General features: G+C 41.6%; 1 protein-coding gene across 11 annotated transcripts in view; it reads left to right on the top strand.

Moving 5' to 3' along the window:
• Positions 1 to 25190, top strand: part of ptprt (protein tyrosine phosphatase receptor type T) — a 394370-nt gene that overhangs the window by 317508 nt on the left and 51672 nt on the right. For 5 of the 11 annotated variants that reach the window (XM_052527246.1, XM_052527243.1, XM_052527242.1 and 2 more), the window contains 4 exons: positions 10562 to 10716; positions 15379 to 15456; positions 15930 to 15965; positions 24841 to 25037. In XM_052527246.1, the coding sequence (XP_052383206.1) occupies positions 10562 to 10716; positions 15379 to 15456; positions 15930 to 15965; positions 24841 to 25037 (466 nt within the window). Of the gene's footprint in view, positions 1 to 3769; positions 3800 to 10561; positions 10717 to 15378; positions 15457 to 15929; positions 15966 to 24840; positions 25038 to 25190 lie in introns of all 11 variants that reach the window. The other 6 variants (XM_052527244.1, XM_052527240.1, XM_035778500.2 and 3 more) reach the window with 4 other exon arrangements.

The raw sequence follows: 25190 nt of genomic DNA, 5'->3' as shown, positions 1-25190 counted from the left end.
CTCCATAGAGTGAACACAGAACAATTATGATTATGTTTTTGACTACCCTGCCTTTTTTTGCATGAACATACAGTACTCGTCAGCAGTTTGGACACCTACTCATTTAAGGGATGTTCTTTATTTTAAATATTTTCTACATTGTAGAATACTAGTGAAGGCATAAAAAATTAAATAACATGGAATCATGTAGTAACCAAAAAAGTGTTAAACGATTAAAAATCAAATGTAGATTCAAAGTAGCCACACTTTGCCTTGATGACAGCTTTGCACACTCTTGGCATACTCTCAACCAGATTAATAAGGAATCTTTTTCCAACCGTTTTGAAGGAATTCCCACATATGCTAAGCACTTGTTGGCGCTTTTCCTCCACTCTGTCGTCCAACTCATCCCAAACCATCTCAATTTGGTTGAGGTTGAGTGATTGTGGAGGCCAGTTTCTGATGCAGCACCCCATCACTTTCCCTCTTGGTCAAATAGCCCTTTACACAACAAAACAAATTATAGTCCCACTAAGCGCAAACCAGATGGGATGGTGTATCACTACGGAATGCTGTGGTAGCCATATTGGTTAAGTGTGCCTTGATTTCTAAATAAATCATTGACAGTGTCACTAGCAAAGCATCATCACACCATCTCTTCCATGCTTCATGGTAGGAACCACACATGCGGAGATCGTCCGTTCACCTACTCTGCGTCTCAGAAAGTCAAAACATCTCAAATTTGGACTAATCAGACCAAAATACACGTTGCTCATGTTTCTTGGCCCAAGCAAGCCTCTTCTTATTGGTGTCCTTTAGTAGTGGTTTCTTTGCAGCAATTTGACCATGAAGGCCTGATTCATGCAGTTTCCTCTGAACAGTTGATGTTGAAATGTGACTGTTACTTGAAATCTGAAGCATTTATTTGGGCTGCAATTTTTGAGGCTGGTAGCTCTAATGAACTTATCCTCTGCAGCAGAGTTATCTCTGGGTTGTCCATTCCTGTGGTGGGCCTCATGAGAGCCAGTTTTGTCATAGCGCTTGATGGTTTTTAAGACGTCATTTTAAGTAACTTTGAAGTACATTTTCCGTATTGACTGACCTTCATGTCTTAACCCTTGTGTGGTGTTCGTTTTTGTTATGCACCCAATGTTCGCGGGTCTGATGGACCCATAACATTATTGTTTTTAAAACAATACAGCCATAGCAATTTACGTAATTAATTCTTAGATGACTTAAATCTATTACAAGCAATATAGACAGCATACATGGTTAATATTTGCCATTTACCTCTGCTAGATCACGTGTATCAATAAAAGTGCCATTTGTTTTTTTAAATTAAATGTATAATCCAGACATGGGTGGAATATAATTGAAACAAGGTTTTCATCACTATTGAAGTTGTATGTTTTGAGCTGAACAAATTGGAAGGACAAATTTTACATACAGTATTTTATGGAAATGATAAATGAGACCCATTGAAAACAAATTAAGGCCAGACAGTATCTGTATACCCGACATATGAATGTGTCTCATGTTGTGGATGAAAACATACCATTCAAAAGTTTAGGGTCACTTAGAAAGTTCCTTGTTTTTGAAAGAAAAGCTCATTTTTGTCTATTGATATAACATCAAATTGATCAGAAATAGAGTTTAGACATTGTTAATGTTGTAAATTACTATTGTAGCTGGAAACGGCTGATTTTTAATGGAATATCTACATCTATCCACATAGGCCCATTATCAGCAACCATCATTCCTGTGTTCAAATGGCACGTTGTGTTAGCTAATCCAAGTTTATAATTTTAAAGGCTAATTGATCATTAGAAAACCCTTTTGCAATTGTGTTAGCACAGCTGAAACTGTTGTTCTGATTAAAGAAGCAATAAAACTGGCCTTCTTTAGACTAGTTGATTACCTGGAGCATCAGCATTTGTGGGTTCGATTACAGGCTCAAAATGGCCAAAAACAAAGTACTTCCTTCTGAAACTTGTCAGTCTATTAATGTTCTGAGAAATGAAAGCTATTCCATGTAAGAAATTGCCAAGAAACTGAAGATATCATACAACACTGTGTACTACTCCCTTCACAGAACAGCGCAAACGGGCCCTAACCAGAATAGAAGGAGTGGGAGGCCCCAGTGCACAACTTAGCAAGGAGACAAGTACATTAGAGTGTCTAGTTTGAGAACAAGGCCTCAACTGGCAGCTTCATTAAATAGTACCTGCAAAACACCCGTCTCAACGTCACCAGTGAAGAGGCGATTCCGGGATGCTGTATGCCTTTGTATGCCTATGTAGATATTCCATAGAAAATCAGCCGTTTCCAGCTACAATGGTCATTTACAACATTAATTAACAATGTCTACGCTTTATTTCTGATCAATTTGATGTTATTTTCAAAAACAAGGACATTTCTAAGTGACCGCAAACTTATTAACAGGACTGTCAAACAGAGGAAAGGATTGAAGGCTAATTTTCCATTGAATCAAATACTATATCTGACTGCAGTACATATAGATCTATTATGTTGATTATATCCTTTAAGACCTTGGATATCGACACATCTTAACCACCACTGGGTTTTTCCCAGTGATAGGGGCAATTGTCAAAATTCCTTGGCCAAGTCAACTGAAATCAATTCTATATTTGGTTTGATGTTGCATGAAGGTGATTTGGCTATTTAAAAATTGTTTTACAATTGCCCCTATCACTTCCATTGATTGTTAGCTACCGGTGACTAAAGTTAGCTGAAGTTTGTGCCTGTTTAAAGAAAACTACTTTTTCGTTTGAGGAACCATCTAACATCAAGTTGTAAAATCCTGAACTTCCCCTTAAAAAAAAAATACACATTGTTTGTGTAGTAAGTGGGTATCAAATTGTATTTAAAAAAAGACTATGCTAAACACATTGCTGCTTATTATGAACAGACTAGTGTTGTGCTGAATGCTGTAGGTATTTGTCACACATTTACTCCTTTGATATATCTGATGTCAACACGTTTGGGAACTACAAACCCTTAAAGAAACAACAGATACCATCTGCTTTTCAGTCTCATCTCTGCTTGCTAACTCCTCACTGCTCGCTGCATGTCATTTGTGATTGTTCTACCTTGAACCCTTCCTAGAGAAATCCAACAGAATGCATGCACACACACGCAAGCCTACTCTAATTTCAACACTCAGGTTTGATTTAGTTCCTAAAGCAGTCAGTGTCAACAGTAGCATCGCTTTCTCTTTCCATCTCACTAAACAGAATGGCTGAACAGTATGTCATTAAAACATACCCCCTTCCTCTTACTCCCACTCCTCCTCCCATCCCTACTCTCCTATTTTTGTTTTCCCAGCCACCCACTGTCTGTTCAGACAATTCCATCTCTCAAGGAGTTTCAATTTTATTGGGAGCCAGATGTGTTATTTCTTCTTTAAATGCGGGTGAATTATGTGTATTTTCTTCTTTGATGAAATGGCTGCAGGGGTTTGAGTAGCGTACTGTTGGTTATATGTGCAACTGTATCGGAGCACCCAAATGTCCAGCCTTTACTATAGACTGGTGGACCATAGGCACATGCAGAGCTTAATGGGAAGGTTGGTTTAACTTGAACTAGACTGTAGACAGACAGGCAGACCAAAAAAAACCAGGCCAGCAGCAAATCAATGTCTTTAACCCGTTCTTGACATTTTTCTCCATCAGCTCTCCTTGATGCGGGTGCTAAAGAACTAACTAATGTAATCTGTTTGTCCTTTTTTGGGTGCTCAATCTTGTCCCACTGGTCTACCTTCATGTTTCAGAAGAAATGCATATTCCTACTCTTATTACCTGTAAGTAGCATTAAGGAAAGACCCTTTCCCAATTTTGATATTTATCTTTTTTATTATCATTTGTTTATCATGTTCTTATATTATTAAACCACTGAGTCTATTTTAATTCCCCCTCTTAGCCCTGTAGACATACACTTGTTCAGTTACTGTTTATGGAACAAAATTGAACACAACAGACTCTACAACTAGAGTTAGTGTTAATGTTTAGATCTAGGGCCTTTTTCATGGCCAGTTCTTCAATACTATGTTTTTTTTTCTCAATCAGAAATGCCATGGTGGACAAAGCATCTCAGCACCTACAAAAAGAACATCTTCAGCCATGTATAATGTTTTGTAACTTGTCCTTTGTAGGCATTTTTGTGATGGGGAGTCAATAACAAGCTGTGCGTGTATATTATACTAAGCATCAGCCCAGGAAATCAGCCCATGGTCAAATAGTGTTTCTATGGAGACCTTTCATTTTTTGCTTCATGCTGCAAAGAGATTGCACATCTTGTTTGCCATTATTATTACTGCTGCTAGTTGAAAATAGTTTCCCAATTTCTCAAGGTTTTATGTAGTTTATATCTGCATGGTGCAAAGACCACTTTCCTGTCTTTAGCGAAAATGCTTAACTCGGGGCGGCAGAGTAGCCTAGTGGTTAGAGCGTTGGACTAGTAACCGAAAGGTTGCAAGTTCGAACTCCCCATGCTGACAAGGTACAAATCTGTCGTTCTGCCCATGAACAGGCAGTTAACCCACTGTTCCTAGGCCGTCATTGAAAATAAGAATTTGTTCTTAACTGACTTGCCTAGTAAAATAAAGGTAAAATAAAAAATTAAATAAAAAACTGCAGTAGACATATCAATGTTCAGTTCCTAACATAGCAAAACAGTAATCATGAAAACTTAACTGCCAGAAATCTTTAACCCTCAAAGAAATTACTACTTTACGCTTAATATATGGAATTAAATTGATGGCTATTACAATGCAGGCTACATTTCCTTGAAGCTCTTGAAATGTTGATGCATTGATGCATCCATTCCCAGCAGCCATTGCCTGGTGCCTGGAGCAGCCGTTACTCTTGAGCAGCAGGTTGAGTAGGAGGCCCACAGGCTATTAAAGGCCACAACACTGAGACACTCTTCTCGGACATGTAGTTGAATCAACATCTTCCTATTCACATGATTAATATTGTTAACAATATCAATATAGTCAAACCTTTCTCTAATTTGAGCCTTCTCTTTGGGGTCCTTACAATAGTGTTTCACAGAATAAAATATACTAGCCTCAATCTTTGCACGACTCTTAATTTTGTAAGCAAGTCTTTGCTTGAAAAACAGCCCTAAAAACGATTTGCATCACCCATTCTGAGGTTTCAGTCTTACTTTCCAATGCCATGAGAAGTTACAAAACAAGAAACCTGATTACTTAATTCACACACTAACTCTTTCCAAAAGGCATTCCTTCAGACCTCTATTTATCCCTTTCGTGTGTGTGTGTGTGTGTGTGCGCGCAAGTGACTGAGTGAGTGTTGCATGTTAACCATGCTGTGAAGACCCATCCGCGTCACCCATCCTGCTAAAGCGCATGCTGACTTACTCACCTCACCCACACGGCTGGCCGCTTACTCACTGTCTCTCGAAGGAGTTTTGTAATGAACATTTGCAAAACTTAGCTGGATATGTTTCTCGGTGAACATACTTCATGTACTGTACATGCATTATAAGATGAATGTAATATAACTGCTTTCCTGTGATCAAATTGGCTATTAGAGTTTTACATTATAATTTGTATGATGTGACGGATGTCAGAAGCAGATGAGATCTGATATTCTTGTATGACCAATGATCTAACACATTTGTAATTTATTTTGTTTTGTAAGGATCTTGTTTAGCCCAATGACTAATCTTCCAAGAGTCCTTAAGAAATGTAAAAAAAAAAACATTTTTTTAAACATACAGAAATTAGAAAAACAACAAAAGCAAAGTAAAAGCATAAAAACACAAAGAACCACATTCCTATTATTTATTCATATTAAGCCTTCCCCTGCCACACCCACATAGATAATGTGCACATATGAATTTAAGTACAACATACAGTAACATATTGAGAGCTTGCGTCTACAATAAGCTCGTAGAACCACTCTAGTCGCTCAAGACATTTTATGAATTAGTCTCTTAAGACAACTATTTGGCACGTTGTTTTTGAACCTTTTGGCAAGGAGTTCCAGGACTCCGCTGCCCTGAAACTAAAAGCTCTTTTGCCCATCTCCAATTTGAGTTTTGATGGGTTGCATGTTTCATTACAATATTGTTTTGAATGCTCGTTTTGGACCGATTTCAGACTGAGCATTCTACTCAATGCATCGTCAATGAGCGCCGATGAAGATTTCATCCCAAGTGCATTACAGTGGCTTGGAAATATAATGACATTCAAAAGGAGGCTAACAGTTAGTAGGAAAAGCTTTTGTCATAATTTTGATGTCACCAGATTTACTTTAGATGCAGTATAACGCTAGCTAGCTAAGATTGAGGGGAGGCCACCGGATTTTAGATAGCTAATGTTAGCATAGCTAGCTATTTTTTTGACGAACTTTGCTAGCTAATAACAACATTGTCATCTGTCTAAAGTAAATTTGACGACATGATAATGCTGGCAAAGTTGTTTCCTACTAAATATTTGACTACTTTAGCAATGCAATCATATTTCCAGGCAATTTAATTTAGACTAAACAGTAGTTAGCCTCTGTCCAGAATGACTGGGCTTATCACCACTTTAGGGCACCGCCGATAGAGGGCGGCTTGAGAACGTTCATAACAATGGCATGAGAACGTTCATAACAATGGCATGACGCAAGTGATGGAGGTGCAACCTATAAATAGCAAAGCCAGTACCATAAAGCACAATATGATATGCAGGCCATCCTCAGTGGGGTAACCTTACTTTTAATGAAGTGTTGGTTTGACATTAATTAAATATGGATTATCTTTACTCCATTGCCACTTACCAATATGCAAGGAATTTGTCATTTAAATTAGTCTATTATAGGAATATCCAATAGGCTGAACAATTGAGAGAACTCTTGTAATTAGGAGATATCGCTGACCTTTCGATGGCAGGAAGGGAAGTGAGAAGAATCTGAGCACTGATTTGTTATGATAAAAGACAGACACACATGATAGGGAGGCCTCCTGGCCTCTTAAGCTATACATCATTACATTATCGAAGGTTCTTTATATGATGGAAGCCTAGATTTGGGAATGGGAGTTTGTGTAGTTAAATGCACATCACTTGTTTTAAGAAGTACTGGGCCGAAGACAACTTACAGAGGAAGTAGGGCCCGCACACATGACAGGTTGCCATTGTACATAAATAATAATTAGTTCTGAATTGACATACCTGTATAAATTAAGGTAAATAATAACTCCACTACATACATTTTATTGAGCTAGTTAAATATTTAAAGATTGGATGCTCACCTAATAAAATGTGGTGGAGCAATCATGTTTAGAGACAACTGAAGGCCATACAGACAGTGTAGAGAGGGAGAGAAGTCAGACCCATAGCAAAGAGGATGAAATAGTGTGCTGCTCACTAGAGAACTGTCACACCCTGACCTTAGAGATCCCTGTTTATTCTCTATATTTTGGTTATGTCAGGGTGTGATTAGGGTGGGTACTCTAGTTTTTGTATATCTATGTTTTCATTTTTCTTTGCAACGGACAAAGCAGCATGGTCAGGAGGACTGGACCAGGGAGGAAATCCTGGAGGGAGCAGGACCCTGGACAAGTGCCGGGGAGTATCGCCGTCCGAAGGAGCAGATGGAGCCAGCGAAAGCAAAACGGCGACGATACGAGGAGTTAAATTAACAATGCAAGTACAAGGCAGCCCCCCCAAAGAAATTGGGGGGCACACGGGGAGATTGGCAGAGTCAAGGTTCAGACCTGAGCCAACTCCCCGTGCTTACCGTGGGGAGCGAGTGACCAGTCAAGCACCGTGTTATCCGGTTCTGCGCACCATGCCTTCAGTGCGCATCCACAGCCCGGTGAGCTCTGTGCAAGCTCCCCGCAGTTGCCGTGCTAGAGTGAGCATTCAGCCAGGAAGGATTGTGCCGGCTCAGCGCTCCTGACCTCCGGTGCGTCTCTTCGGTCCAGGATATCTTGCGCCAGCTCTACGCACGGTATCCCCAGTTTGCCAGCCCAGTGCGTCCCGTGCCAGCTCTCCACACTCACCGAGCTAAAGTGGGTATCCAGCCAGGACGTGTTGTGGCAGCTCCCCGCACCAGGCTTCCAGTATGTCTCCTCAGTCCGGTGAGACCTGTTCCAGCTCCACGTACGAAGCCTCCAGTGATGATTCATGGTCCAAAGCCTCCAGTGATGATCCCTGGCATAAAGCCAGTGATAATCCATGGCCCGGAGCCTGCAGTGACGATCCATGGCAAGGAGCCTGCTGCGACGGTCCCCAGTCCCGGAGCCTCCGGCGACGGTCCCCAGTCCCGGAGCCCCTGGCCACGGTCCCCAGTCCCGGAGCCCCTGGCGACGGTCCCCAGTCCCGGAGCCCCCGGCGACGGTCCCCAGTCCCGGAGCCCCCGGCGACGGTCCCCAGTCCCGGAGCCCCTGGCGACGGTCCCCAGTCCCGGAGCCTCCGGCGTCGGTCCCCAGTCCCGGAGCCTCTGGCGACGGTCCCCAGTCCCCGTTCCCCACGGTCTGGATCCACAGAAGTGGAGGGATCAGCATAAGGAGCGGGGGCTACGTCACGAACCGGAGCTGCCATTAAGAGTAGATGCCCACCCGGACCATCCCCTATAGGTTCAGGTTTGCGGCTGAAGTCTGCACCTTTGGGGGTACTGTCACACCCTGACCTTAGAGTTCCCTGTTTATTCTCTATATTTTGGTTAGGTCAGGGTGTGATTAGGGTGGGTACTCTAGTTTTTGTATATCTATGTTTTCTTTTTATTTGTTGGCCTAGTATGGTTCCTAATTAGAGGCAGCTGTCTATCATTGTCTCTGATTGGGGATCATACTTGGGCAGCCCTTTTTCCCACCTTCTGTTGTGGGATTTTGTCTTTGTTTGTTTGCATGTATTTTGCACGACGAAACTTTTCGTTCGTTGTATTGTTTTTTTTTTGATGGTTCACATTTTAATAAAATATGATGAACCCAAATCACGCTGCGCCTTGGTCTACCCTTAACGACGAACGTTACAAGAACAGGGCATACTGTGTTAAAGATGATATGTGGCTTTCTCTCTTTTTCTCTCCCTCACTACATCACACCTTCTTTTCTCTTTCTAGTTCACTCCCAATATCTCCGCCTATCTGTCAGCCTGTTAGAGTACATTTCTTCTTTCTGCCTCCATCATTCACTCCTTTTCGTTAATACTAGAGCCCCATGTCCTCATCTCTGCGACTCTTCTTTTTTTCTTCCACACCACTACCATTCCTCCTATGCCCACTTTCAAAGTAAGAATAGCACTATAGCCACCAATCAATGCTTGAAATTGGAAGCACAGCTGTACAAGTACATTGTAAATTGGAGGAAAGGTCTGCCTGAAATAATGATGGCAAAATGATTACAGAAAAAAAAAATCAGAGGGCTCTTTCCGTGACAGCAAAGTAAAAACACATCACATGTCCACCACTAACTCACACACCCACTTTCTTCACACACATACAAACACAGACACACAAACACGCTCGCTCGCTCGCACACACAAACAGACAGCAATATCAGAAACAGCTCCTTATTGCCACAATTTTAAGACCTGGAAACGTAATTGGAAAAAAGTGGAGGTGCCTACAGATCTGACCCTTCTGTTATTGCTTCTTGACTGAGGTTTCGCCGATGCAGCATTTGCCTCTATCCTCAACCCCAGCTGCCTCTGTTCTCAACCCCAGAATCAAAGGACTACATTTGTTTGCAAATGGAGACCGTGTACTGACTACCACACCTCCATATTCCACAAGGCCTGCCCTCTTTTTAAAGACAGCTCATAAATTACAGCATTTCCTTAACTAATTCTGTTGAATACGTTTACCTACAAGAGCTAAAGCATCAAATTTTGTCCTTCCAACTGATTTTCAATGAATATTTTTTCGCGCAACGCTACAGTATAGTCATCAACAGGCCTTACACAGACCTACACCTTTACAATAACGGAAGCTTTGACTAAGTGTTCAACTTCTGAAGCCTACTGCAGTTATTAGTCAGTCAGAAATTCTAGAGTGAGGTCGTTATAGAGGTTACATTCTATAGTCTCAAACTGTTCTTTGAAATGGACTGACTTACAGTGAAGTATTTGTTAGAATACCGTTCAAGCTCAAGTAAAATGGTAAGCTACTGTTGCTTTCTACGCATTCAGAACTGTCAAATTAAGTTCCTGATTTGCTTTGTTCCACATGGCAAACTTCTGACTTTGAAATCCACACGTTTCTTTATAATATCAATGAGACATCCAAAAAATAAATCTACCATCAGTCACTATGACTACGAGGTTTTTATTCCCCAATCACAGTCCAGAAATAGATATTTCACCACATGGAATAAATCACTGCAGATTATTGAACAGAAAGCATTCTCTTTTGCCTGAAAGGCACCAAATTCGCCCAAATGATTAAGTTACAAAATACTAGATACTGAACAATGTGTAACATGGCCACTCTTCACTTTTTACTCCTTTACCTTTTATGGTGTAGTACAAGTCTGTTGTATGATGTGTGATGTGTGTACAACTGCACCATTGTCTCTGAGTGACACTGTTTGTTTTGGGTGGCGGCTGAAGGAAACTGGCCAAAAAACAGAAGGAGACAGCCAGCAGCAGCAGCACCCAGAGGGAGATGGGACTGGTGAGCACGGCTGATAAGAGTACCACTAAAGTCAGCACTCTGCACAAGGACGACCCCTTCTCCACCAGCAGCCAGGACATCAACGGTTTCAGTGAGTCAAATATGACATATTACCAAGATTGCAAAATTCCCGAAACATTCCCAAAGTTCCCCAGAAGTTTTTCAGAAATCCCAGTTCTGGGAATTTTGCAACCCTTCCTACCAGTCTGTACCAATTCCTGGCAGTCCTAGCTTGTTTTTCTCTCCTCTCACTTCCCTGTGTTCGACTTAATGTCTTGATACCCCCTGTTCCACTCCTATTTCTCTAATTTAATTTTCCTTTGCCTGGAGTTTAATTCTCACTTAATCTCACAATTTGTGTGCTGTTCTGTTTTCTTTCATAGTTATTTCCTTTAAAGGAGAAGTTTACCAAAAATCCAGAAACTTCCAAGTGATTCCATACATTGAAAGTAATTCAGTGGAGTTTTTCTCCTCTCCCCCTCGCACTGTAGTGCTGTTCTGAAACAGCTACAAAAACAGGTCACGTGACTGGCATTGCTGGATCCAGGCATCGCTCTGATCCGTTGCCAGTGAATTCATGAATCAGAAATTTGTTTTTTATTGAAAGCGTGCAGCTTTATTACAGATTCAAGTTTGGAATAAATAAAAAACAATGAATAAGGGCATAAACTGCCGTTTCTACGTAGCAGGGATTTCTCCGAGAGCACTGCTGCTGTGGCTGTCGGTTACATAAAATAATGAGCTAAAATAATCGGAAATGTTTTATGTTGAAAAGTAAGCATTTCTTGAGTTAAGGATCGGACGCATTTTTCCATTTTCACCTAAAATGACACCCAAATCTAACTGCCTGTAGCTCAGGACCTGAAGTAATGATATGCATATTCTTGATACCCTTTGAAAGAAAATACTTTGCAGTTTGTGGAAATGTGAAATGTATGTAGGAGAATTATAACACATTAAATATGGTAGAAGATAATACAAAAAAATTGTGTTTTCAAAAAATGTTTTGAAATGCAAGAGACAGGCCATAAAATGACATAGGAGTTTAGGCGCCACCAGATGGCAGCAACATTTGTGTGCAACGTTTTAGACTGATCCAGTGAAGCATTACATTACTGCACAACATTTTGAATCAATTCTTCCCAAATGTGCCGAATTTATCAATTTATACATTTTCGGGTACATAACTATAGAGAACATACAAACATGATATGGTAATAAAACATTTAAGTTTACAAAGTCCCAGGAAGGTCATACATGATGGATAATTAGCTTTCCTACAGAAAAGATACAACTTCACAGATCTAGATGGCGGGGTTCAAACTGTAGAACCCAGTTCCTACATTTGAATATAAAAATGGATTTTATCAAACAAGTGAGGCCTGAAACCATTAATGGCAGGAGTCACGTGACCCGTTTTTTGCAGCTGTTTCAGTGCACCACTACAGGGAGAGCGAGGGGTAAAGGGTAAACTCCACTGAACTAGTTTCAATGTATGTAACTTGAGAGTTTCTGGATTTTGGGTAAACTTCTCCTTTAAAGTCTCCTTTGTGCTTATTTGGTCCCCACATGATGATTAGCTAGGCAGCTGTTGGTAGCCTCCTGTCATTCTCACTGCCATTGCACAATACTGGTCGACCATATTCATTTACAGTGCCACATATGGAGCAATATTTCAGCCAATAATCATAGTGCGCTTACAAATAACAATATCTGAAAATACAACATTAGGGGCGGGATTGCAAACACTTCAATTCAGTGTAATATGAATCCACCAACATATTATAGCACTGTATACAAGGTTCTTAGGCACCCATCTAGTAAAAGCTGTAAATACCATGAGTGGATACCAATTGCTCTTTTCCAAAATTATTCCATCTTATTCCAAATCAAGTTACTGTAGCATCTCCACTGAATATACTTTTCAATAAGACACTTCAGAGGAAAGGCGAGTGGCATTTTGGCCATTTCTTCTGAGCTGTAAGTGGGGTCCAGCCTGCTGTGTGTGGCAGCAGTAATTAGGAAGGCCCTCTCAGAAGCTTTTTCTGGGGAAAATGTCACACTTTTTTGAAAGTTCGGGTCAGCTGGAGAACAAAAGTCTCAACTAATATATACAGTAATTGCCTTCACTACACTGTCCATACTTCAGCTCTGCATCTAACCCAACTAAGAAAATTCCCTAATAGCGATTCAAACTTTAGAAGAAAAGGAGAATGTGCCATGCACGTTATCTAGGTGTCGATTCTGTGAGAAAACAAGTCTGTATTTTGGTGTGGAAATTATCCAACCATTATGTAGAAATTATGTTAAAAATAATAATAATCTACATTTATCAATCTGACTCCCAATATTATGTGAATAAATACAACAGTCCTGTACGTCACCTCTCAGTATGACTATATTGAACATGTGTCTAACTTGCACTGTTATGCAATTATTATAAAACTAAATACAACCAGCTAATCTTGGCGACCGATGTTCTAGCATTAATTTGAGGCAAGCAGATCAGAGTTGTCAAGGTAGTACCCAAGCATGTGTAGTATATAACAACTGCCAATAGACCTACTCAATTATTAACGTGTAGTCAATCAAATAATTACTCTGTATAATAATATATAATATATATTATAATTTATGAGTCATGAAAGAATTAACACTCAATTACTGTATACATGAAATACATGATACATTACAGATTAACTCTGAGTAAATGACTATCAACAATAGGCTTAATACTTAACGTGGTTACATCCGTCTTCAGTATAGAATTTTTATATTTTTTGGTATTTTACCTCCTTTTCCCAATTTCGTGATATCCAATTACAATCTTATCTCATCGCTGCAACTCCCCAATGGGCTCGGGGAAAGGCGAAAGTCGAGTAATGCATCCTCTGAAACATGCGCTTCTTAACACCTGCCTGCTTAACCCAGAAGCCAGTTGCACCAATGTGTCGAAGGAAACACCGTTCAACCAACGATTGAAGTCAGCCTAAAGGCGTCCAGCCCGCTACAAGGAGTCGCTGAGCGCCACACCCTCCCCTAACCTGGACGACACTGGGCCAATTGTGCACCGCCCTATGGGACTCCCAGTCTCGGCCGGTTGTCATACAGCCTGGGATCAAACCCGGGTCTGTAGTGACACCTCAAGCACTGCAATGCAGGGCCTTAGACTGCTGTGACAGTCGGGAGGCCCACAAATTCACTGTCCTTTTAACCAAATTCAAGCAGACACTCACACGCAAACCGAATGAACCTTTCATTGCACTTTGCTAGTAAAAATAACAATAGGCAGGAAAGTATTTTAATCTAATCAACTCAATTTAAATGATAGGAGCTGTGTCGTGCCCTCAATGATCTATCCACCGTCCAATGAACAAAATAAGTTTCCCTGTAACAATAAATGCATACCACTTACAATACAATAAAACACATCAAAATTCATAGTTCTTTATGAACTCTTGAAACATTTGAAACATAACAATTTAATTCACACAGCAACATTAATTTCCTCAATAAAAGTTTATCAGTCTTCACACCACTAATGTTGTCTGTGCTCCCAGGGTTCTGTGGTAACTACCCGCCCCCCCCCCGCCCACCCCCAGAGAAAACCACAAATAAGGTGTTTGACCCCTGTGATAGCCCTAAAATGATCAGCCTTCCAAACAATTCTATAAATAGTGAATGAGTCATCACGCTGGGCTTCAGCGACTGCAAGTTGCTAGTCGCGAGTATCACCTTCACTACAAGTCCATCATTACCTGTATTGTAATATTTTGGTCATCATGCTCCCAAATTCATATTTTGTTTTCTGCTATAATTTTTGGTAAATTCCATAATTTTCCATCTAGTTTAGTAAAATCAATAACAAACAGTCTCTGGAGACGTGACAAAAGAAAATCCCTGCTCCATCACGTACATCTATGTATGCAAAGCCTCCAACACAGAATGTTCTCCCTCTCATATCAGTATTCTTCCTGTACAACACCTTGTTCATTATTCCTCCCTATAATGATTTCTTTATTAATGTGGCCATCAGAATAGGACAGTTCCGGGGGTGTTGGGCACAGGTTATGCCTAATGAGAAATGCCAACTCCATGCCAAGCATGGAGATCTAATATTTACACGGACACGATGAAATAACCTTTTCTGTTATTGCATTCTTGTGAAACATTGCTGCGAAAGCACTTTTCACACGCAGGTAGTAGAATAAAGTTGGTTATATTAGCATACAGTATGAATAAGGGTTAGGTTTTATATTTGAGCAGAGGAGATACTCAGTTGTGCATTAAAATGTAAAGTACTACGTAGCCGTATCTGCAATACCTTGTGGTTCAGCTGAGCACATGCTCAGAGTTAGATCGAGCTAGCCTGTGGGAAAATGGTCTCCATAGCCGTATGTAATATCACATGTTGATTACTGTAGAAACTCCATGTGTCAAAATCCCATGGGCATTGTTCAACGTTTCATGTAGGATAGGGCTGGTAAGTGTGAGTTGTTGAAAGGGAGAATTCGTGTATTTTACCGTTTGGTGGTATAACGTTCACCCATCCAGGTCTGTTCACCTGTGGTACATTTTCTCTGTCTTACTGTAGTGGTGATAGTGGGCTAATGTTCTGTAGACCCGCCTTATTTTAGTTTTATACAGACCCATCTTGTTTTTGTGTATAGATGGTGTCTGGATATTGCATCCCGTTTGCTGTGCTGTTGTCTTCAAAGTCTTTAACATCTCCCCCTTGTATTTCTCCCCTCAGCATCCCCCTCTCCCTGCTCCTTCTCTCTGCAAGGCAAAACGCTGCAAAGCAAATCCCTCTTGAATTCCTACTACTCAGGTACAGCCATACAACTCTGAAGAAGTCTGCTTTGTAGTGAATCTACATAAGGCAATGCCATATTGCTCTTTCAGGTCTCTTCAAAGTAGAACATGTTGAGAAATCAATCTGAAGACCGGAGACATTTTATTTGGTGGGAATTGTTTGACGCTTGGAGAATTCATTTTCGCAGGTTGGCAGTTGTCATGAATCTTGGCCTGGAGGCAGCTCTTCAGAGTGGTCACTAACTGGCACAGCCACGAAGTCAATAAAATCTGATTTTTAAACCTAACCTTAACCACACTGCTAACCCTAACCTTAACTTAAGGCTATTTCTTTTAATTAATTTTTACGACATAGCAAATTTTGACTTTGCAGGTGGCCCATCTAGTGGAAATCACCCAATTCTGCCTCACAGGGTGAGATTCATGACAATAAACTTCAACGTGCTCCATATTCACTGTCTTCTTTCCCTGTGTCATTCACCTCTGTAGTGTCGAAGGAGCCAGTCCCTGCAACAGCATCCATTGGTAAGTATCTCCTCTCCATCTATTCTTGCTTCTCCTTCCATTATCTTGTTGTTTAGATATCTGGTAATGGATTTAACATACACAAATTAAATCCAAACATGGTGTTCACCTATGTCAAATTGAAGACCATTCACTGAGCTAATAAATCAAACCAAACAGCACGTCAGCAGGATTCTACAAAGTTACAGTAACGTACTATCACTACTTATTCAACACAGACAGCACTCTCCCAGTGTCAGGCCATGGCCATGCTGCTGACCCAGGGCAGGCTGTGAAAGGTCTAATGGAGGTCTGCTGTGTCATGGATGGCACTGCCTATAATTACAGTACATGCACTGGAGTGTAATGAGAATCACATATAGTGTGTTGCAACCGGTTGAATATTAATGCTTAGATTTGGCACAGCCAGATTGAAATGCCAAATCTTCTCGAAGCAGATTGACCACCTCTTTGACAAGTAGATTTGCTGCGAACTAAAATATGTCAAGTGTTTTGGTAGAGTTAGCTCCACTCTCAACTGTTTCTCCTCATCCGCCTCAAATCAAATGGCTCCATTTCATTGGTTTATGTACTCCATTTCTAGTAGGTGGTTCACAGATTTCCCACCTGCCATTGGTCAGCAACTGGCTTCATGGTAGGTATTTTGTGTGGTCGAAGTCCTTTTTTTGTTTAATGGGGCACATGTTTTGTTTTGTCTGCCCCATGGGGGTCACAGAAAGGTACAGTAAACACACTCTTTGATCTTGAGGCTGTCTGTAAAATAGACTTTCCTCTGACCTATGGATTTCCAAAGGGATGCAGTGGAACTGAAGATGTTTTACTCTGAGCCCACATTCTCACAACCTTGTTTTTTACACATTCAGCATTGTTACTCCTGCTTTAAAAGTAGCCGTCTGAGCCCCTCATTCTCACAATCTCATATATTCTAAATGGTATCCCCTAAAACTCCTAGAGGGTCCTTGTTCACCCAATTCATAGCCACCAAGTGGAACTACCTGAACTGTGATTTTAGTCTATTCAAGTGTTTATATTAAACTTACCACTTATGTAAATGACAGGGAAGGTCTGACCCCGCCATATATCCTCTCCTCCAAAGCTGGTTGAAGTCCAAGTATACCTTTCTCAAGCACTGTTGTTGACTGAGCAAATCACAGTGATGGCCGACAAACCCCCTTCTTTACTGGCCAGGGGAGAGAAAGCCAGCTCTAAGCAAACAGAGCCCAGGCAGGGGGAAAAGAGTCTTGTCAAACATTACAGGAGGCAAGGGAAGGCAGGCAAGCAAGCAAGTCCAAAGCATCTGCAGCATTTATTGATTTCAGCAGTACATCTGTAAATTACCCATAGTACATGCCATAATCATCAAGTTTCACAGTCAATAATTTAGCTTTGCCTATTCATTCTAGCCTGACCGGCTACCGCCAGGCGAAAAAAGGGGAATAAATAGAGATGGAGAGGGAGAAGCAAGATGTCTTAGTGTGGAGGAAGGAGCTTTAGAAAATCAATGCTCTCGTGTAAAGCTAGGCTTAGCTGTTTTTCTATATTAGTCTGGGTTTTGATGGCTTAGGTGTTTCTTTTGCGATGCAAATAGGCATCCTTTTTTGAGCGTTACATTCCAATCAGTGATGCAATTTCATTCACTGTCTGAGAGAAAGAATGAGATCACAGCTGTTTCATGTACATGCTTAGCTAGTAGTAGTGCGGCCCTTAGTCAATTCACTGGATATTGATCATAGGCCAGTTTATGAAGTCCTGTGTAATGTAGCTGACACTGCAGGCAGTCTATTAGATATGACCGATGATGATGTACATTTCCATTTTTCCTCCCCCCCCTGCCTCTCTATCTCTTACTTAGTCATAGGCATTTCAGTCGCTCTGCATTTGGGCTTGTTGCTTTAATGTTACTTGCTATCAGCACCAGAGGTATCAATGCTTCACCAGAAACCGAAGAAGACAGCTAGAGGCAGGATAGAGTCTGTCTTCTGGCTGTGGGCTGTCAGACAAGCTGGATGGACTGACTGGATCAGAGGACATGGTGAGCAGGATTATTGGTCCTGCTGAAGGGAGGGCTTCAGTTTCACAGGTGGTGGAGAACTTTGAGGGGTGCTCTGGGACTGGCACAGTTCTCTTGTTTATTCATCACCAGGAGCAGAGTCTTAGCTTGCGAATACTGCTACATTTGGTAGTGTTGAATGAAATCCATACTTATTTTTTTTTTATCAGCGTATGCAAAATGGTATTGATAAGATGTCCATTAGTAGAGTAGATGCCTATACGCTACCAGCAGACATGACTTAGTTTAGAATGCATCTAGCCTCTTGCATAATTTATGCCATTCACATCTCTAAATGCAGCAGATACTGTATATCTGCCAAAAGCAGAAGAAGCTAAAGTTTTTAATTTGCATTGGCTTAATTTATAATGCCATGTTTGAACACATAAAACAGGATGGATCCTGGTTCAGTTTAAAAGAAGGGGCTAGGTATATTTGGTTCCTACAACGCTTAAATGTTCCTAAGGGTTTTAGAGAATGACTGATTTCTACACTTGGAAAATCACTGCACATTATCTCAAATCTTCTCCAGCTATATTTAGTCTTTAGAATGGAGGGACATTTTAGGTAATTTCAAAAGGCATTATATTGTCCCCGCTCAAAGAGCTGTCCAATGTATTTTTGTATGGATGGTAATTATTGCTAATGGTCAAAAATGGTTGTTTAGTGATAATGTTGCACTGCCGATAATTGAGCTTAATGCGATTTCAGCACTAATCATTAGTCTGCACCTCGTGGAAGTACTGCACAATAAAATGGCGAAATTACTTTAAAGGCAATGTCCTTTATTAGAAGAACTTCTGCAAAATAGGATGTTCATTTTGAAGTATTTTTTCCCCCTGTATGTCTCCACATTATCTCTGAGCATCATGTTGTGCTCAATGTTCTACCATATTGTGACACAGTTGGTAGACGCTGCGAAGGTCTGAGTCAATATCGCTTTGTACACCTAAATAGAGATTAAAGCTGTCTTGATATTCAGGGACTCTCCCAGACTGTATCTTCCAACACTGTTAAAAATTATTGGTAGTGATTTCTTCTTTTGCTAGGACATAATAATATTTCTCAGTATAGCGTTTTACGAACCATGCACCCTTGTAACCTGAGCCAAGCTGTCCTCCCTCCCTTCACAACAGAGCAATATTCACCACAGAACCCTGCTCTCTGGGAAACCTCTTTATTTTCTTTATATTTTGTCTGCCATGTTTGGCCTTCAGAAGGAAGTAAAGAACGAGCAGACGTTTCCTGAAAGGGGATTGATTTTCACTGGACTCTTTTGACATACAATTAAATTGTAATTGTCACATGCTTGGGCCCTTCCCAACAATACAGAGATTTTGTTGTTGTTGAAATAATAAAAAAATAAAATAAGCTAATAAATACACAATGAGAAACGATAACTTGGCTATATACTGTACGCTGGGTACCAGCACCGAGTCGATGTGCAGGAGGGGTACGAGGTAATTTAGTAAATACTTACTACACATTTAGGTAGGGAGGAAGTGACTAGGCAACAGGATAGACAAACAAAGTAACAGAGCATGTGATGAGTCAAAAGAGTTAGCGCAGAAAGGGTCAATGCACATAGTCTGTGTTGCTGTTAGTTAACTATTTAACAGTCTTAGGACTTGGGGGTAGAAGCTGTTCAGGGTCCTGTTGGTTCCAGTCTTGGTGCATTGGTACCGCTTGTCATGCAGTAGCAGAGAGAACAGTCTATGACTTGGGTGGCTGAAGTCTTTGACAAGTTTTAAGGCCTTTCTCTGACCCTGCCTGGTATAAAGGTCCTGGATGGCAGGGAGCTCAGCCCGAGTGATGTACTGGGCCGTACACACTACCCTCTGTTGCACCTTGCTGTCAGATGTCGAGCAGTTGCCATACCAAGAAGTGATGCAGCCAGTAAAGATGCTCTCAATGATGCAGATGTGTAACCTTTTAAGGATCTGAGGGCCCATTCCGAATCTTTTCAGGCTCCTGAGAGGAGTCATTGTCATGCCCTCTTCACGACTGTGTTGGTGTGTGTGAACAAGGACCATGTTCCCCTAGGACCATGCCCCAGGACTACCTGACATGATGACTCCTTGCTGTCCCCAGTCCACCTGGCCATGCTGCTGCTCCAGTTTCAACTGTTCTGCCTTATTATTATTCCACCATGCTGGTCATTTATGAACATTTGAACATCTTGGCCATGTTCTGTTATAATCGCCACCCGGCACAGCCAGAAGAGGACTGGCCACCCCACATATGCTCTCTCTAATTCTCTCTTTCTTTCTTTTTCTTTCTTCCTAGGTTTTGGCCTTTCTAGGGAGTTTTTCCTAGCCACCGTGCTTCTACACCTGCATTGCCTGCGGTTTGGGGTTTTAGGCTGGGTTTCTGTACAGCACTTTGAGATATCAGCTGATGTACGAAGGGCTATATAAATAAATTTGATTTTGATTTTATTTTGATAATAACTTTGTGATGTGGACACTGAGGAACGTTGATGGGGGAGTGCTCAGCACATACGTTTCCTATTGTCCATGATCAGCTCCTTTGACCTGCTGATGTTGAGGTTGTTGTCCTGGCACCACACTGCATGGACTAAGCATGCAACCCTGAGGGGCCTCTGTGTTGAGGGTCAGTGTGACAGATTTGTTGATGCCTACCCTCACCACCTGGGGCCGGCCTGTCAGGAAGTCAAAGCATTTCATGGCTACAGATGTGAGTGGTACGGGGCGATAATCATTTAGACGGGTTACCTTGACGTTTTTGGGCACAGTGACTATGGTGGTCTGTTTGAAACATGTAGGTATTATAGACTGGGTCAGAGAGAGGTTGAAAATGTCAGTGAAAACACTTTCCAGCTGGTCAGTGCATGCTCTGTGTACACGTCCTGGTAATTTGTCTTGCCCTGCGGCCTTGTGAATGTTAACCTGTTTAAATGTCTTACTCACATTGGCTATGGAGAGAGTGATCACAGAATTATCGATAATAGCTGGTGTTCTCATGCATGGTTCAGTGTTGCTAGCCTTGAAACAAGCATAGAAGGTATTGAAGTCTTCTGGCAGGCTCGTGTCACTGGACAGCTTGTGTCTGGGTTTCTCTTTTAAATCTGTGCTAGTTTGCAAGCCCTGACACATCCGACGAGCATCAGAGCCGATGTAGTAGGATCTGTATGTATGGTCACTGTTCAGACGACATCATTGATACTCTTATTAATAAAGCCGATAACTGATGTGGTAATGCCATTGGATGAATCCCGGAACATATTTGAGTCTGTGCTAGTGAAACAGCCCTGTAGCTTACCATCCACTGGTACTTCCTGTGTGTTTTTGCTTGTAAGCAGGAATCATGAGGATAGAGTTATGGTCAGACCTGCCAAATGGAGGGTGAGGGAGAGCTTTGTCTGTGTGTGGAGTAAAGGTGATCTAGAGTTGATATGCTGGTAGAAATGAGGTTAAATGGATTTCAGTTTTCCTGCATTAAAGTCACTGGCCACTTGGAGCGTCGACTCTAGGTGAACATTTTCTTGTTTGCTTGTCCCTATACAGCTTGTTGAATGCGGTCTTAGTGCCAGCATCAGTTTGTGATGGTAAATGCACAACTACAAAAAATATAGATGAAAACTCTCTTGGTCTCGAACGACGCTCATCCAGTTTATTCTCCAGTGATTGCACACTCGCCAATGGACGCAATTAATCATCGGGTTCCCGCACGCCGGACTCTAGTGCCGTCTCTTCATTCTTCAAGTGTCGGGATTTGGGCCTGGTCCGGGATAATACATGTCTTTAGCCTCTGACTCATTTAAGTAGAAGTCCTCGTCCAAATCAACGTTAGTGATAGCAAAAAATACAGCACAATTGGTCAGGAGCCCATAAAACGAACGCTATTCCTCCAGCGCCATTCTAGTTCAAACATGCCGACGTCTGTGTGTGTCCCGTGTTTCATTTGATAACTCACTTAGCCACGGCATGTGATCACACGAGGCCAGGACTGGTGCTCATGCGTCTGTGAGCCATAATAATGAAGTTATGAAAAGCATACGTTTTCAAGCAACAAAAAGTTTCTTCAAAAGTCAATCAAATGATTAGCATGAAGATATCTTAACATAAGTTACAACCAAGCGGGGACACGGTACTAATACATTTCATGGCTGGCTAAATGCATATTTGACCTTTCAACACAGCCCCAAGCATTAACAGCTCGGTATTTCGGTGGCATTCAATAGGATTGAGTCTGTTTCTTGATAATATTTAGAACATAATATACCCCCTGGGCTGCCACTTTGAGATATTATCTTGCTGCAGAGTCAAAAACACATGAATAATGAATTAGGTCTGCACTGATAGGGCTGTAGAGGGGGCACTTTGGGTAGGATTAAGTGGACCTCTACCGTCTCCAGTGTACAGTCAGTACCTGCTCCCTCTCTGACGGCTAGGCCTCCCACCTCACCCACCTCAATGTACACGGATGCCAACGATAAACCAAAATTACCCCTTTACATGGCTGAGTAGATTTGTGTCGTGTTTATCTCCATCTCCCATCAGTAATAATTATGGAGAAACGGAGCAATGGGAAATGGAGATGTGTGAGTATTGAGCAGAAATGTAAACATGGCCTGATAGAACATTACCAGGAAATAACATTAGAGAGATGAAACTGTGCTCCGGTTGCATAATTTTGTGTTAGGTATAAGTGATAACCTTGTTTCCATTTTCATAATTATCAGTTCAACCCTATACAGACTGTTAGCGAGGTTCCTAAGGTCATAGACTACTAATATTTACACTCATAATCTTTAATTGTGTGCATTTTTTTAGAAACCATTTTAAAAGATGCTGTCTGCAAAGTAATTGTTTCCACCACAACACATGGTAATACTGCTCGTCTGCTCACTCCTTGTGGCTTGTATTTACTAGGAGTGATATAGCGGTAATAGTCTTGCAAGATTACTCACATTTCATTATGTGGCAGCACACAATGTTTTGAATGGATTGCACTTTTTCAAGCAGAGAATCACTTTAAGTGTGTAATTTTTTTGATAATTAAGATGCAAATAGGCACATTAATAAAACATGGGGTAATATTACCCTAACACATTCGCAATGGTACTTAGGTATTTAATGCCTGTAATGTTGAGAATTTCTCTGCCATTCAGCTCCGCATTCCTCCTCTTAATGGACTCATTAGAAGCAATAAACTACTTCAATCTCTCCAATCCTAATCTACGGAAGACTCAATTGTAGGAATGTCTTTCAATTCAATCGAATAGTGAAGCAAAGTGTCTCTTGGATTACCCATTTAACTTTGAGGTATCATCATTAATGATTGAGTAGCAGCGAGATAGAGGAAGGCCGTTGTCTAGCAACAGGGTTTGTGGAGAGTCAACTGTAAGAGTTTGAAGATCTCATGCTTTCAATATGATGAGTTTTTCTAGACATTCCAGAGAGCTAGAGAGGTCTTCACTTACAGAATTATCCCAATGTTTGGGAGAACAACATTTCATGAAAACAAGAGATTTCGTTACACACTCTATATACAACAGAGTGTGTACAAACCTTCAAATGAGTGGATTCAGCTATTTCAGCCACACCCGTTGCTGACAGGTATATAACATTGATGCAATCGCCTTAGACAAACATTGGCAGTAGAATGGCCTCACTGAAGAGCTCAGTGACATTGAACGTGGCACCGTCATAGCATGTCACTTTTCCAACTAGTAAGTTCATAAAATGTCTGCCCCGGGCAACCGTAAGTGCTGTTATTGTGAAATGGAAACGTTTGGGAGCAACAATGGTTCAGTCGCGAAGTGGTAGGGCACACAAGCTCAGAAAGGGACCGCCGAGTGATGAAAGCGTAGTGTGTAAAAAATCGTCTGTCCTCGGTTGCAACACTCAATAACGAGTTCCAAACTGCCACTGGGAGCAACGTCAGCACAAGAACTGTTCGTCAGGTTTCCATGGTCGAGCAGCCGCGCACAAGCCTAAGATCACCATGTGCAATGCCAAGCGTCGACTGGATTGGTGTAACGCTTGCCACCATTAGACTCTGGAGCAGTGGAAACATGTTCTCTGGAGTGAGGAATCATGCTTCACCATCTGGCAGTCCGACGGATGAATCTGGGTTTGGCGGATACCAGGAGAACGCTACCTGTCCCATACCTAGTGTCAACAGTAAAATTTGGTGGAGGAGGAATAATGGTCTGGGACTATTTTTTCATGGTTCGGGCTAGGCCCTTTAGTTCCAATGAAGGGAAATCTTAACGCTACAGCATACAATGTCATTCTAGACAATTCTGTGCTTCCAACTTTGTGGCAACAGTTTGGTGAAGGCCTTTTCCTGTTTCAGTATGACAATACCCCCGTGCAGAAAGCGAGGTCCGAGGTGTTTTGTTTTGTTTTGAGATCGGTGTGAAAGAATTTGACTGGCCTGCACAGAGCCCTGACCTCAACTCCATCGAATACCTTTGGGATGACTTGGAATGCCGACTGCGAGTCAGGCCTAATCGCCCAACATCGCCTGACCTCACTAATGCTCTTGTGGCTGAATGGTAGCAAGTACTTGCAGCAATGTTTTTACATCTAGTGGAAAGCCTCCTCAGAAGAGGCTGTTATATTAGCAAAGAGGGGACCAACTCCATCTTAATGCCCGTGATTTTCTTTTATGAGATGTTCAACAAGTAGGTGTCCACGTACTTTTGGGCATGTAGTATATACTAATGAATGTTCCACTGAATCATTCTAACACAAAGATAGTTCCCTATGCGGTTAAACACTTCCAAACCCAACACTCTCTCACGATGATGTCACAGAGTAAGTGGATACTGAGTGTTTTCTCCTTGGTCCACAGACAGCAGCCATAGTGAGATGGCCCAGCCATCGTTGACCATCCAGACGTACCCGTACGGGGGCTGTGAGTCAGTGGAGATGTCCTACCAGGCCGGCCAGTTCCAGCCGGCCATCCGTGTAGCCGACCTCCTCCAACACATTACCCAGATGAAGTGTGGCCAGGGATACGGCTTTAAGGAAGAGTATGAGGTAAGAATGGTTAGTACGGTTTCATCAACATCACTGGGAATTATGTGTGGTTTTTGACAGGAAGTTGTGGCATTGTGGTTGCTAGACTGTCTCCCAGGAACTTGTAAGATAATAATGCTTTCAAGATAACTTTGATGTTCTATTCAAACTTCCAATATCGTC

The sequence above is a fragment of the Oncorhynchus keta genome, chromosome 10 (assembly GCF_023373465.1).
Source record: "Oncorhynchus keta strain PuntledgeMale-10-30-2019 chromosome 10, Oket_V2, whole genome shotgun sequence".
Taxonomy (NCBI): Eukaryota; Metazoa; Chordata; class Actinopteri; order Salmoniformes; family Salmonidae; genus Oncorhynchus; species Oncorhynchus keta.
This window is presented reverse-complemented; position numbering and strand designations above follow the sequence as displayed.